Source organism: Nematolebias whitei, chromosome 1, assembly GCF_014905685.2.
Source record: "Nematolebias whitei isolate Nwh7 chromosome 1, NemWhi1, whole genome shotgun sequence".
Lineage (NCBI taxonomy): Eukaryota > Metazoa > Chordata > Actinopteri > Cyprinodontiformes > Rivulidae > Nematolebias > Nematolebias whitei.
Genome location: NC_056498.1, coordinates 8,715,589 through 8,730,967, shown reverse-complemented (window position 1 = coordinate 8,730,967; position 15,379 = coordinate 8,715,589). Strand labels below are relative to the sequence as shown.

The following is a 15,379-nucleotide window of genomic DNA, read 5'->3' as shown; positions in this document are numbered from 1 at the left end:
AAACCTAATTTTTTAGTATATAATATTGTACTTTATCACTGCATTATAAGTATCTACAACTAATATTATATGCTTAAAAATTAGGTTTACAAATACTTATTGTGCTCACAAGGTAGTAACTTAGTTTGAAATGTCTAATATAACAACTTTAGATGAAATATATAGGTGAACAGATCTGGCTCACTATTTGACAAGAAACTGGTCCGTTTTGTGTCTGTCACCCTTAATTAATGATAATAAGCAGCTATTAATGATTTATAAAGTGTTTATAGAGGAATTAATAACATATCTATAAACTATTTATTAGCCATCTATAAGGGGAGCCTTATTGTAAAGTGGCACCAAAAAATGCATATTTCTTTATTATTTTAATTTCAATAAATTTAATTGGAAAAAAAAATAAAATAAAGAAGTATGTACTGATACCAATGCAGTGCCATAAACTTTTTACACATTTTGTTACACTACAACCACAAAGTTCAAAGTATTTTTCTGGGCTTTTATGTGACAGAGCAACACAAATTAGAGCATAATTTTGAAGTTGAAGGACAATGGATTACATTTTTTTTACTAATAAAAATCAGAAAAGTGTGGCGTGCGTTGGTATTCAGCCCATTTATTCTGATACCTTAAACTAAAAGGCCTCAGATGTTTGTTACCCAACATAAGTGATCAAACAGCATCATGAAGACCAAGAAGCACACCAGACAGTTCAGGTCTCTTTTGTAAATGAGTCCCTGAGGCTCAGTGGGATTAACATGTCTAAATAAAGGTTGAATGAAAGGGATGAAGGTCAGTGAAAACCTTTGGATACATGGCATGAGTCACAGGTTTAAATACACTTGCTGACTAATCTGTATTTTGTAGAACAGGTCTGAAGACATCAAAAGCATAAAAAATACAATATCATATTTAAAAAAATATTGACAAAATAAACTTGGCAACTTTTGTTTTTTCAGTATAGTGACCTTTCAGATAATCTTATTTTGGTGGTGGCAGCATGATGGCTCAGTGGTTAGCACTGTTGCCTCACAGCAAGAAGGTCCTGAGTTCAATCCCCAGTTGTACCTGAGGTCTTTCTGGGTGGAGTTTGCATGTTCTTCTCGTGCTTGTTTAGGTTTTCTCTGGGTACTCCAGTTTCCTCCCAGACCAAAAACATGCATGTTAGGCTGCTTCAGGTCCAGGTCTCCCTTGCAAAAGAGACCTGTGATCTCAGTGGAATTTGCCTGGTTAAATAAAGGTTAATAAATAAAAAATAATAATTTTGCATTATACCCTGAGTGACCCTAACATACCATGCAGGTTTTGTTCAGGCACAATGGCCTGAATAACAGTCTGCCATGACCAGTGGATTTTCAGTGGTGTCTGCCCATTGACCCTTGTGAAACATTCAGTTTAAGCACCAGTGCCATTATTTGGTTATTTCTGAGATGAGTAACTCTGAGAAGCATCTTTACAGCAGAGGAGTGTGTTTCATTCTTCCTGTCCAGGGAAAGTCCTCCTGAAAGACATTCATCGGTCTGTTTAAGTTTTCTCAGCTCAGCTCTCATTTTTTTTACTTAACAAAAAGCTTCTTTACAAAAATTCAAACATTTCAAGTCAAGCAAGTCTTGGCAGAGTTGGGAAGTAAGAACTTGATTTTAACACAAAAATAGAACCAGACTCAGGGACTCGGGGTCGGGGAGGTCAATCGTCTGCCTGGACCGGTTCAGGGTTGTGGGGACAGGAAGAGACCAAACGATGGTGAGAATAAAACTAAAACAGACAAGCACGGAGTGATATTTTTGTTCTTTACACCAGTAAAAGCCATTAGAAAGACCCTGCTTTAAAGGATAAAACTATAGAAAAGAGTGAAAGTTTAAAACAAGTGAATGAATGATGAATGATCTTAAGCTTCATTTTATTTAGTTATTTTGGGAAACTGCACCTGCACTTTAGTTTCTGTGTTGGATTTATTGATCTATTTGTGCAGACTTATTCAATCTAAATAACAGAAGGATCATTTTTATTTTTTATTTTTATACTTGGAGACTGAATACTTTACTAAATAAAGTAATTTCAGTAAAATTACCCCTTGTTTTTAAATTTTTTTTGTAATACCGCAAAGCAACATGTTAAGTTAATTTAGTCAAATAAATAACTACGATTTCTGTTTGTTTTTTATATTGCAAAATTTATCGTTCTCATCAGAATGCTCTGAAATATCACACTATTATATTTGAGCCATATCGCCCACCCCTATCTAGGAATGCCTTGGGGTCCTCCCAGAAAAGATGGAAGAGGTGACTGTGGAAAGAGATGACTACATTTAAGATCCTTTTCGCATCATAATGTGGACACATGGGTGGCATAAACAAAAACTGACTTAAACATAAAGCTCGAAACAACAGTAAAAAAATTCAATAGAACAAAAAACAGCAGTAAAAATACATTTAACAACCCTGCTCCTTTAGACCAGAATAAAATGTATTTTATTTATTAACCTTTATTTAACCAGACAAATCCCATTGAGATCACAGATCTCTTTTGCAAGGGAGGCCTGGGCCTGAAGGCAGCCTAACATGCATGTTTTTAATCTGTGTGAGGAAACTGGAGAAAACCCACACAAGCACAAGAAGAACATGCAAACTCCACACAGAAAGACCTCAGGTCCAACCGCGGTATTGAGCCCAGGACCTTCTTGCTGTGAGACAACAGTGCTAACCACTGATCCGTCGTGCTGCCAAATATACAAAAAACAAAAGGGTCATTCTGATCTGTCAAGATCTTTTCCAAAACCGCCTGAAGGTGTCCTCTTATGTACATCTCCAATCCTGGCAAATGCTCTTTGCTGAAAAAGTGCACAAAAAATTGGCAGATCAGTGGTGACTATTAATCATATGTCAGAAGACATATGGTTAATACCCCAATCATTATATGGTCATTTTACTTTTAAAACCACAAAGGCTGAAAAATCCTGAAGTCTATATGAAAGTAGAGGTTGTATTATACATGAGGATTAGATTTTTTAAATGCTTTTTAAGGTAAAGAAATGTGTGTGTGTGTGTGTGTGTGGGGGGGGGGGGGGTGGTGGTGGTGTTGCATTATAATTGAAATTGGATTACAGTAGTCCCTCGCTACTTCCATTTTTGCAAACTCAATCTATCGTGGTTTTTCAAAGTAACATTGGACATGACACACATTTGATTGATTGATGGATGAGCCGCACAAATGGCATGGAATTTTTATTTAAAATAAATTATTTTAAGTTATTTAGCACCTGTGTGCTGCCCACAGCTGTGGGATAACTTCCTCATGCACCTGATCTTCGAGAAATGGGCGTGGCCAAGAGTGCAGCTGGAGGCAGGGAGCTGAAATCATGACATATATATATATATATATATAATATTTATTTATTTATGTATTTATAAATACCAACATAAACTACTTGTACTACTATTCCCAATTGGTGGTTTTTCACTTGATAAATGAGGAACTATACGCTAATAAATATGTTGGCTCTTTATGTGGTCTGTGCATGCATATATATGCACCCCCTCTACAATCTTAAGTATGATGTAATTTAATGCCTTTTTGTTGGTTATTCTCTATGTTGTCATATATGTTTTATGGATTAGAAGAACTCCAGCTGGATACAGATATGAACTTACATCTTTGTTTGCCTTGAGCTAAAATAATTAAATCTTATTTATATTTCTCTGGGTATGAATGTCACGTTCAGGGCGTTTGCTGAAACAATGTGCTGATTGTGTTCTTCAGTTGGGTCTGGACATGGAGGAGCTGCAGGACATTGAGGAGGACGCCGGCCTGGGTAACGGAGGACTGGGTCGTCTTGCTGGTGAGTTCCAATCAGGGTGCCGACAGACGGGGAAGTCTGGTGATCCTTACAAATTTGATATGTGTCTCTTCTCACAACCTCTCCTCATCGTCTTACCTCCTCAGCGTGCTTCTTGGACTCCATGGCCTCTCTGGGTCTTGCTGCTTATGGGTACGGGATCCGCTACGAGTTTGGCATCTTCAATCAGAAAATTCTCAACGGCTGGCAGGCACGTATCAACAAACGATGGATGGTTTTCATCATTGTGCAAGTTATACCTAAAAATGAATGCCTTTCAGTCCTTCAGTTCGTATAAAACGCATTCTCTGTAAGCAAATGTTAACTAAATATTGTGGAGCAAAACTGCCAACAACACAGACCATCACCTTCAGAGCTCCCCAATGGTCTAAACATCAGCATCAACAGGACAAAGAGGGACATCTTGGTCCAATGCAATATTGACAGCAGCTTCTTATTCAGGGCGAGAACTTTTTGATAACAAATATAATGTACGTGTTTCTACAGTGAAGCTGTTTCACATACTTGGTGCGAGATGATAAAGTTATTGCAAACCTGCTCACACATTATCAGTGTTATAACTCAAACCAACTCTTAACTGTGAATGGAGCCAAGTTAAAGTTATTTTTCTGAGATAAGTATGTGTTGCAGGTTCCCTAACCCCCTAAAACAAATAATGTCCTCACAGGTGGAAGAAGCAGACGACTGGCTGCGATATGGAAACCCCTGGGAGAAGGCTCGCCCGGAGTATATGCGTCCGGTTCACTTCTATGGCAGGGTGGAACACACACTAGAAGGAGTGAAATGGGTTGACACTCAGGTTAGTTGACACATGTTTGTCTTCCTGTCAGTAGATCAGAGGCTCAGAGCCCAGTCCTGCGAGTGTCTTTTGGCAAGAAACTTAACTAGAGGTTGATCGATGAGTTTTTTTATGACCAGTGTTTCCCCTACCGTTATACAAGCGGGGCGCACCGCCCCGTCAACAGAGCCGAGCGCCCTGTCTACCGAATCCCCCCTCCCCACCCAACCACCTGTCGGCACTGACGTAACTCTAAACTAGCAGCTCGCAATGCACTAGCTAAAAAGCTAAAGGCAGCCTCTTCCCTCATGCTAAATCCTCACGCTGACCCCCCCCCCCCCACACACACACACACTCGAAAACTGTCGGTACAAACGGCGCACGGCTCGTGTGAATCTGTCTCCCCCCCTTCCCCCTCCCCTCCCCCACCCCAAAAAATAAAATAAAAACCTGTCGGTACAGACAGCGCGCGGCTGAGATGTGTCTGTCTCTCGCCACTGCCCTGCTACAAAACTGTAAAACTGTCTGTGCAAGCAGTGCGCGGCTGTATCTCTGTCCCCCCACCCCCTTCTCTAAAACTGTTGGTATAATCACAGACGAGATGTGCACCCCACCATGGCAAGTTATCTAGGGGAAACACTGTATGACCAATACTGATCTTTAGCAATTAGGGCAGCTGATGGCCAATATGTAACACAGCTTATTTATTTATTTAGTCTGTGTGTATTTTTTGTATTTAATAAAAACCTAACTATATCAATATCTAATAGTAACATTTTGTTTAACAAATAATCTAACATTTACTAAACAAACTCATCCTGGAGTGCCTCTGACTGAGCTAAGCCTTCTCTCCTGACAGTGAAGGCCGACCATAACCATAGCTTCTTCAAACATGTTTCTGCCTGGAGACACCAATAAAAAAAAATCTGATTTGTTAGCTGTATTTTCATGAATAAAAGTAAAATAGTTTACAGAAAATAAGAGAAATTAACAAAACAATAAAGAAAATCTACTTTGACATATATTTTGTGTAAAATAAATATTCAGAATCAGAATAAGCTTTTTTATCATTGTACCGAAATACAGTGAAATTATGTTCATACAATCGTCCGAAAGATGGGAAAAGTTCACGTTGCTGCTGGTACTGGAGCGCAGCCCCTTATCCTTTTTCAAAATATTTTTTTAGATAGAAATGGGGGAAAAGCCATGAGGATAGTTTTACCATGGCCGAAACTGCTGCCGCCATCTTCCGTAATAGCCGATAACGTAGGAATCTGCTGATGCCAGAAAGCAGAAACCCTGCTATCATGAATCCAGTTATATACATCTTTGGCATCCCCCTGAGACATAACAGAAAGACACATCAGCTTCCAAGTCCATGACGTATCTTGCTGCATGAGTCTCAGCGGGGCATGAGGGCTCTCCAGGACCCTGTCCCTTTGTTGAAAAGATGTTGTCGATTAAGTTGAAAGTTGGATTGTATACCTGGATTATTGAGCATGGACTTTGATGTTTTCAACCAGTTTGACACGACACTGTCAACAAGGAAGAGGGCCGGCAATGGAGGAGGGGGTGTACCAAAGAGACCATCTTATCACAAACAAAACTGGTTTGTTCCACTTTGGAGTAAGCTGTTGGGTGAATAATCAGTTTTGTTGTGTGTTTCCTTGACTGATGAAGCCTTCCGGATCGAAGGCGAAACGTTTCAGCCCAAAAAAGAAACTGTCCAGATGACCTGGCTGAAAAATGTTGGATTGTATACCTGGATTATTTAGCATGGATTTTGTTGTTATCCATGACAGTAGTTTTCGTTTCGGAAGATGTGTAAAATAAGATCTCATGCACAGACGGAGAGCAAAAAAGCAGGAGGAGAACAGGAGAGGGAAAGGAGACATACGCCTTGCACAAGAGCGAGTGCAGAAATTATTAAATATGTCCTTAATTTATTGGCCCTCTCTGAAGGAGTTGAAGGCCCTGAGGGTTTCCCTCTGATACACACATTTTGGAGTGGTGGGCGGTAAGGCATGCAAAGTATGTAGCAGCTGTGGCTGAGTGGTTAGAGCAGTCATCCTCCAGTGCAAGAGTTGGGGGTTAGATTCCACCAGCAATCATATGTTGAAGGGAAGAGTTGGGGGTTAGATTCCACCATCAATCACATGTTGAAGTGTCCCTGGGCAAGACACTGACCCCCTCATTGCCTCTGATGTGTGTCCCATCAGTGTATGAATGTGATCAAAGCTCTGATTAATCTCCACAGATTCAGATTATCTTTGTAGAGATGTAGTAGAGTGCTGTATGAATGTGTGTGTTGGAGGTAAATGAGGACACAGGTTGTTGTAAAGAGCTTTGAGTATCTTGATTAAATAGAAAGGCACAGTCTGGCACACTGTATGTAAGTACAGTCCATTTACCATTTAAGGGAGTGACAGACAGGTGTGTGGTTACCATGGTGATCACAATGAGCCACTGACAGCTGCTGTAACATTTATTTTGATCTTGGTTCTCCTCACATTTCTTTTCCAGTCCAGACATCAAAACTCTGGTGTTTTGTCAGCTTCAGTTTTCAGGAAGTTACGTTTGAATTTCAGGCAGCACCTGCTTCAGCGCCGTTCAGATTTTCTTCAGACATTTTCTAGTTTCATCATAGAATCAAAAAAGTCAAACTGTGCGTGTGCTGATGAGAGCCTAACAGAGTGTTGATCTGTTTTTTCTCTGGCTGAATCAGGTGGTCCTGGCTCTTCCCTACGACACCCCGGTCCCTGGCTACAGGAACAACATTGTCAACACCATGAGGCTGTGGTCTGCGAAGGCCCCCTGTGATTTCAACCTCAAAGACTGTGAGTACTGCTTCAAGCACTTATTTACTCGACACAAACCCCACCACTCTTTTGAAGGCTCTCACATTCAGACAAATGATCTGCTGACCCTGCTGTTATCCCTCAGTTAATGTTGGAGGCTACATCCAAGCTGTGCTGGACAGAAACCTGGCTGAGAACATCTCCAGGGTTCTCTACCCCAACGACAACGTGAGTGGAAATTCTGAGCTTTTAAATGATTTTTGTCAGCCTAAAAATGCTTTATGTTCAGACAAGCTGTGGGAAAATATCCAAAACAGCATATCAAGTAGTTAAGTTTTATTTTTCCATTGGGGAATCTATGGAATTTTTATAAAACAAAGCATGAAAATATTTTTTTTGTGCTTGAAAGCTTAATATTCGTACTCAGAAACTTACAATGATACTTTATTGGGTTCTGCAGTTTGACAGTGAGTTGATGATATGCTGAGGTTGGTAGTCGATTTATTTGACATACATCTCAGAGGAGTTGACGGGGGAGAAGGTGGGCCCCAGAGGCCATCTTAGCACCAGCAAACTGTTTTTTTCCACTATGGAGTATGCTGTTGTTGTGGGAATCAGTTTTGTTTGGTGGCTCCTCAGATCGAGGAAGTCGTTTAGATGAAGGATGAAACGTCTCAGCTTAAAAAAGAAACCATCCAGATGACCTGACTGAACATTGTTGAACATGCACAGATGCATGGACGGAGGGTATTTCCCTTATTCGCCCTGTGACGAGGGACAATAAATGTGAGGTTTGTTGGTTTAGTGTACGTTAGATGAACGAGCTGATCAGTTCTGTGTTTTGTTCTTCAGTTCTTTGAAGGGAAGGAGCTGCGTCTGAAGCAGGAGTACTTCGTTGTCGCAGCCACCCTTCAAGACATCATCAGGCGATTCAAAGCCTCCAAGTTTGGCTCCACAGAGTTTGTGCGATTGGACCTTTCTACAATGCCAGACAAGGTGCCTGCTTCATCCTGTTCTGATCTCTGTTCTTCATTTTTTGACCTTCTGACATGTTGGAATCACGAATGTTAGTGTCTGCTGTATGACCTGTTTTCTGTATTTTGGTCTGCAGGTGGCTATTCAGCTGAATGACACTCACCCTGCTCTCGCCATCCCGGAGCTGATGAGGCTCCTGGTGGACGATGAGAAACAGTCCTGGGAGATGGTAAATCATATCATACACTTCTGATGTATTGGGCTCAACCAGACTTTCAAATGTTTGCTTTTTACATTGACTCTCACAATTTGCTGATGATCAGTTGATCAATACATTGGACTAGCAGCAGCAGGCTACATTTAACCCTTTTAGTTCAAGGGGATGCAGTAAAGGTTGGGTCAGCTTTCCTCCCCTCCTTTAAATTTCAGCTCAACTTTTGTGAAAGGACAAATAGGCGTCGCATCAGTTATATGTAAAGTGAACATGTCTCCCTAACACTAAAAAATTTTTGTTTGGATCCCCTCCCCCCACACACACACACACACACACACATTTACCATGAAATATTAGTTCACCCAGTGCTGTTTCTATTACTTCATGAACAAATCCGTTCCACTTGATTAATAGGAGAAAACTCAAACCACTAATAGTCAATCCAGGTTTTCCTGGTTACCTGCAACAACTCACCACACAACATGAAGTGTTTCTCCTCAGTTACTTGCCTTGGCAGGGCGCTCATCTCTTTGAGATTTTTTGTCAACAGGGCAGGGGGAGGAGGGGGAGACACCTCTGTGTTGTGCACTATCTTAGCGCTATGTTAGTGCCAGCAGTTGTTGACCGTGGTGGCGGTACGGTTAGGATGTGTGAGAGAAGCGGAGCGTGCTCTATTCACACAAGGAGAGCTGTTGGTCAGGCTACTTCTCGTTGTACCATGCTCTCTAAAATAGTAATTGAATCAAGTGTTACTTATGTAGGTAAACGTAGATGCTTAACAACCCCTTAAAATACAACAGAATACAGGAAATGGCATCTAATTTATTAAAAGTTTTCTAGGGGAGGACCCCCCCACCCACATATTACAAATGCTTCTGACACCAATGCAAATGGCAGTGTTATAATCACATGTCATTAACAGGCAAACTCATTCTAACAGGAAACTCACAGATACAAATCATCAGTGGACACGGGTACAAAAGACAGAATAATGACTGACTAATACAGTGCTTCTCAATTATTTTCTGTTACGGACCCCCTTAGGAAGAAGTAAACATATCACGCCCCCCCCCCCCAACTCTCCGCCGCGACTGTAAATAGTATAATTTGTCTATAAAATTGTTATAAGTACACCTCTACAAAGCATTGTATCCTTATTAACATTAAATTAAAAAAAAGATAGAAATATAGATCACACTGATGGGGGGGTCTGGGGGTCCTCCCCCAGAAAATTTTGAGTAAAGTACATGCAATTTCCTGCATTCTAGTGTATTTTAATGGTTGTTTAACATCTAGTTTTACCTACATAAGTAAACACTTGGAACACCTTGGGATTCCCCTGGAGGAGCTGGTCCAAGTGGCTGGGGAGAGGGAAGTCTGGGCCTCCCCACTTAAGCTGCTACCCCCACGGATGGATGGAAGTAAACACTTGATTCAGTAACTATTTTAGAGCTAATGGCACAACAAGAAGTAGTCTGACCAACAGCTGATTCAATGAATTAAAAATATTATATAATCAAAGGTGATGATTTGATGCCCACATTAAAATTAAATACCTGTAACTTAGTTGACTTCAAATGTAATAAGATTATCAATGAATGTTTGCAACAAAGGATTTACTGAGTATAACAAAGATTCCTTCAAGAAACCTCCTAATATAAATCATAAAACCAGTATGACTTCTGCTAATTCTAAATTTGCCAAATGGCCTAAATCTTCTAAAGTGAAGGAGAATCATTTAAAAATAATAAATAAGATATATCCTGTAGCCATGTTTCTGCAAAGAAGATTTAAATTTGAGGTTTATTCTTGTGTCTTTTGTAAATCAGAAGATGAATCCCTCAAATATGTTTTTTTCATGTCAATACAAAGTGTTTGGTCAGACATCAGAAACTGGATTCATCTCAAACTCAACATTCCTTCTTTTCATGCTGATTCCATTTTATTCTATGTGGATAACTTAAACTCAGCTTTCTCTGATGCCATTAATATAGTTGTACTTATAGCAAAGTACCACATTCACTGTAGTAAGAGGAGGGATAATAAGCCTTCCTTCCTGTTTAATGAATGATTTTAAGTCATACTATTCTTCATTAAGTAGATTAAAAATCTGCAAAACTGCTAAAGTCATCTCACAACAGATACAAACTTATTGTTTTAATTAAAACAATGTTTCTCAAGAAAAAAAAAACTGATGAGTTTGTCAGCAGGTAAGGGGCGTTTACCTTCGGGACAAATTGAGGTCGTCGATTGGTCAGTTACTGACACGCCTACTGAGTTGATTGGCAGGTCGCGTAGAGGATCAGATTGAAAAAAAAACCCGAGAGCTGCAGCAGCTGGGATGAGGCGGGGCTGCACAAATGCAGCGCAGGACTCCAAGTAAAGCAGGAGATAACCAGATATTTTGCTTGTGCCCTCACTGCCCTGGGCCCCAGGGCAGTTGCCCAGTTGCCCATAAGGTTAATCCAGCCTTGGCTGGACCTGGACTTTTATTACATTTATTAAACATTACTTCTGTATTAAAAAACATCAAAATTGTGTTTTGGCAAAACAAAAAACAAACAAACAAAAAGTTAAAGTGAAAGTGGGGCAGGCAACTAACGCGTGCTGCGGGTGACGAGTGTCACCAGCTGCTCAGCAGCAGAGGGAAGCGACACGGTTCAATCATGGCTCCTCAAACGACAAGACAGACATATTTGTTCATAACTTTATTATTATTAAAACTGAGAGTTGCCGGATTTTAGCAAACAGTTGACAAACGCACCCTGACAAAATGAGAATGGTGGAAAAAAAAAGAGAAAAAAAAAAACCTCCCTGCCGCAAAATGTTCCTCGGGGTCACATGCGCCCCCCCTGGCATTGCTCCGGGCCCCCCCAGGGGGGCGCGCCCCACTATTTGAGAAGGACTGGACTAACAAAACAGGGACTTTGAGAAAATAAATAAATGGACTGTACTTATATAGCACCTTTCTATCTTATGAAGGCACTCAAAGCGCTCTACACTACAATCTGTGCCCTCATTTACCCATTCATACAGCACTCTAATATATCTATACAAAGAATAATCAGAGCTTTATCACATTCATACACCTATGGGACACACATCGGAGGCAATGAGAGGTTCACCGTCTTTCCCAGGGACACTTTGGCATGTGACTGCTGGTGGATTCGAACCCCCAACTTTTGCATTGGAGGACGACCGCTCTAACCACTCAGCCACAGTCCCCCTATTTAAAATAAATACGCCAGAACTACATGGCTAAACAGAAACTCCTGAGAGGAGTTATTCAGAAACAGTTGTGAGTGGGCGTGGTGAGCCAGAGGAACACGAACAAACCCCAATCCTCACATCTGTGTGAAGTTTACATGTTCTCTCAAGAGTTTTCTCCAGGTACTTTGGTAGCCAAGCTTCCACACTGATTGATCGTTACTGATGTGTGGTTACCATGATGATCAAGCCACTGGCAAGGACTTTACCGTCTCTTATCTTGGTCTCTTTAAATGTCTTATACAGTTAAATGTGGATATTTTTATTATTGTATTATGGTACAATCTGTACATATTTTCGTAAACAACAAAGTCCATGCTCAATAATCCAGGTATAAAATCCAACATTTTTCAGTCAGGTCATCTGGACAGTTTCTTTTTTGTGCTGAAACGTTTCGCCTTCGATCCGGCACGTTTCAGCACAAAAAAGAAACTGTCCAGATGACCTGACTGAAAAATGTTGGATATTTTCGTCAACTTTTTCTTCTCTTGCTCATAATTTCTGATCTTCTCAGGATTATTAAACAAAACTCGATATACACATGCATCATTGCTAGACAGAGGCACACATACACTTTTCATCACCCAGCTCCAAGGTCAAGGTTGCATTTCAAGGCCAAATTTATGCAAGGTCTTTGCTGTCTGGGCCATTGCTGCAGCTTGTTGTATTTCTGTATGGGTTTTTCCACGGGCGTATAATGCGCCGTATGTGGTACTTTTCTTTGCCTTTGATTACCATACCATACCATACCATTTTATTTATAGAGCACTTAAAACAGCGACAAGTCCAACCAAAGTGCTGTACAGACAGAACAACAGGTAACACACAAAGCAATATACAAAATGAAGTAAATCAGATTATAGACATAAAAACGATGCAGATAATGACGACAAACCAGTGTGGAGCGTACAGGTTCAAAAATTACAGTATGATAAAGTTTTGCTACAACTTTAGGTAGCAGCTGCCTTCAAAATTTCTTCTGAAATTTCCTAGTTATGAGAATATATATGAGATTTTGTTACCTTTATTTTAGGACTTGGTAAAGCAGCTTTATTAGTTAATTAGTTTATTTAACAAGTGAAAATAAAATGGTATTTAAAAAAGTAACAAAAAACAGCTAGGTTGAAAGGCAATGTAGAAAATTAAAACCAGGAACATGTCTGCATTGGCTTTTTCCCAGGAACTTAACAGATGTTTGAAGTCACTTAGAGAGGTCACGATCAAGAGCTTCAGATCTTTTTGCAAGATATTCCAGGAAACAGGAGCAGAGTAGGAGAAGGCCCTTTTGCCTAGTTCAGTCCGCACTGAGGGGACACTGCAGGTAATAATGTCCTGAGAGCGCACGCTGTAACTGCACTCACGCAGAGACATGTAGGAGGAGATGTATGAAGGCAGCAGACCAAGAAGTGATTTAAAGATGAAAATGTACCAGTGGGAGAGTCTGAGTGAAGTTAATGATGACCAGTTAACCAGTGAATACTGGGTGCAGTTGTGGGTACGGTATTTACAGCCAGTTATGAATCTTAGCACAATTTGATATAGTTGTATATATAAATACATATTTCTGTGTTGGAGAAAAATGGGGACATTACCATCATGGTTTTCTATATCCAGGCTTGGGACATCGTGGTTCGCACCTGTGCCTACACCAACCACACCGTCCTGCCTGAGGCCCTTGAGCGCTGGCCCGTAGACCTCTTCCAGAACCTGCTGCCTCGACACCTGGAGATTATATACGAGATCAACAGGAGGCATTTGGAGGTACAAAGGATTCGGGAGTAAAAGGGATATTTCTTTATTTGATATACAGAGCAGTAAACCAAAGTAAATTCAGTCGTCGTACTTAAATTGTACTCATTGCCTTATTTCAAATATCACATGGAACATATTATTACAAACACAATATTTACAAGTTTTGACCAGAAAAGTTTCACCTCTGTCCTTTGATCAGGAGGTGACTTGAGCCTAAAACTTTCATGAACAGTGGTGGGCGATATGCGTTCCTTCAAGGAATGCTTGGCCTTTATGGGAATGTTCTTCTAAAGAAAGAACGTTCAGCTATGAACTGAAACCGTTTTGTGTCAAATTTTGGATTTTTTCCCCTTCGGTACAAATCACTACCATCAAAATCATTCAGTGGTGGTCTTTTGATAATTGTCTAAATGTTTTGTTCTTTACTCCTCTAGCGCATCGGTAAACTTTATCCCGGAGATTCTGACCGACTGCGCAGAATGTCCCTGATTGAGGAGGGGGACGTGAAGAAAATCAACATGGCTCATCTGTGCATCGTGGGGTCCCATGCAGTCAACGGAGTGGCCCGCATCCACTCTGAAATCATCAAAGACACTGTGTACCAGACCCTTCTCTTATTATTAATGTACCGTGATGTTTCCTTGTCTGAGTGTAGCTCTACATCTGGTGCAGGTTCAAGGATTTCTACGACATGGACCCTCAGAAGTTTCAGAACAAGACCAACGGGATCACACCCAGGCGCTGGCTGGTCATGTGCAATCCAGGCCTAGCTGAGGTCATCGCTGAGGTGCGTTAAAGTGGTTTATTTTATTTTTTGGGGGGGATTGAATAAATTTCGCAAAACGTAAATGATATAAGCTTCAGCTAACTGTTTTCTTGCAGGAATTGGCCGAACGTTAAATTTTATTTATTTATTTAAAACATTTAGATTCTCTCAGATTGGGGCTGATCTGTGTGTACTGTGATAAATAGCAGGCCAACCAATAATAGGCCATTGTTTTGTTAACTAGCAAAGACTGGTGTATTTCTGATTTGTGACATTTAGAAGATTGTTGCAGTGAAGGATTAAAATAGCTTAGATTTAAATCCTTAATCATACCTAAATTAGTTTTTTTTTCCCATTTAGTTTGTAATAAAAGTTCATATACCTAATTTCTGTGAACGTTAACCATCTTTTAAATCTTCCAGAGGATTGGAGAGGATTACATCCGTGACCTGGATCAGCTGAAGAAGCTTTTGGACTTCATAGATGATGATGCTTTCATTAGAGATGTGGCAAAAATCAAACAAGTGAGTGCTCCGAATCTATAATTAAGGAGGCAGTGCATGACAATTAAAGCTCTCATTTCTATTTGCCGTTATTTCCTGTAAACAGTAAGATGTGACAGGACAAGTGGAAAACCTCAGTAACATCAGTAACAACATAGAAACATCATTCAGAGCTGAAATGTGTCACTTGATGTTGGACTTTACACAACTAAACTGACATTTTGATGTTTTTATACAATCACAGCTTAGGTTTGATGATTTTTAAAGGTTTCACCTCAGTATGTTCAATCTAAAGGGTGGCGATGTGTCTGAACTTTCCAAATTTTTTGCAAACAAACATTGTTTGTTAAACTTTTTAATTTATATATCAAAAGGTCGGCGTGTTTGTCCCCGTTGTGAACGAAAGAGTGGGAATTGGAAATACTGTTTGTCCATGCACGTTGTAAGCATGATAAGTTGAAAAATAAGTG

General features: G+C 40.2%; 1 protein-coding gene across 1 annotated transcript in view; it reads left to right on the top strand.

The window, feature by feature from the left end:
• The window catches only part of LOC119408060 (glycogen phosphorylase, muscle form), a 36,101-nt gene that overhangs the window by 7,639 nt on the left and 13,083 nt on the right, over positions 1-15,379 (top strand). The window contains exons 3-13 of the mRNA XM_037674898.1: positions 3,760-3,838; positions 3,943-4,046; positions 4,524-4,655; positions 7,360-7,471; positions 7,578-7,660; positions 8,285-8,428; positions 8,544-8,636; positions 13,503-13,649; positions 14,075-14,238; positions 14,313-14,427; positions 14,829-14,930. Coding sequence (XP_037530826.1) covers positions 3,760-3,838; positions 3,943-4,046; positions 4,524-4,655; positions 7,360-7,471; positions 7,578-7,660; positions 8,285-8,428; positions 8,544-8,636; positions 13,503-13,649; positions 14,075-14,238; positions 14,313-14,427; positions 14,829-14,930 — 1,275 coding nt within the window. The remainder of the gene's footprint in view (positions 1-3,759; positions 3,839-3,942; positions 4,047-4,523; positions 4,656-7,359; positions 7,472-7,577; positions 7,661-8,284; positions 8,429-8,543; positions 8,637-13,502; positions 13,650-14,074; positions 14,239-14,312; positions 14,428-14,828; positions 14,931-15,379) is intronic.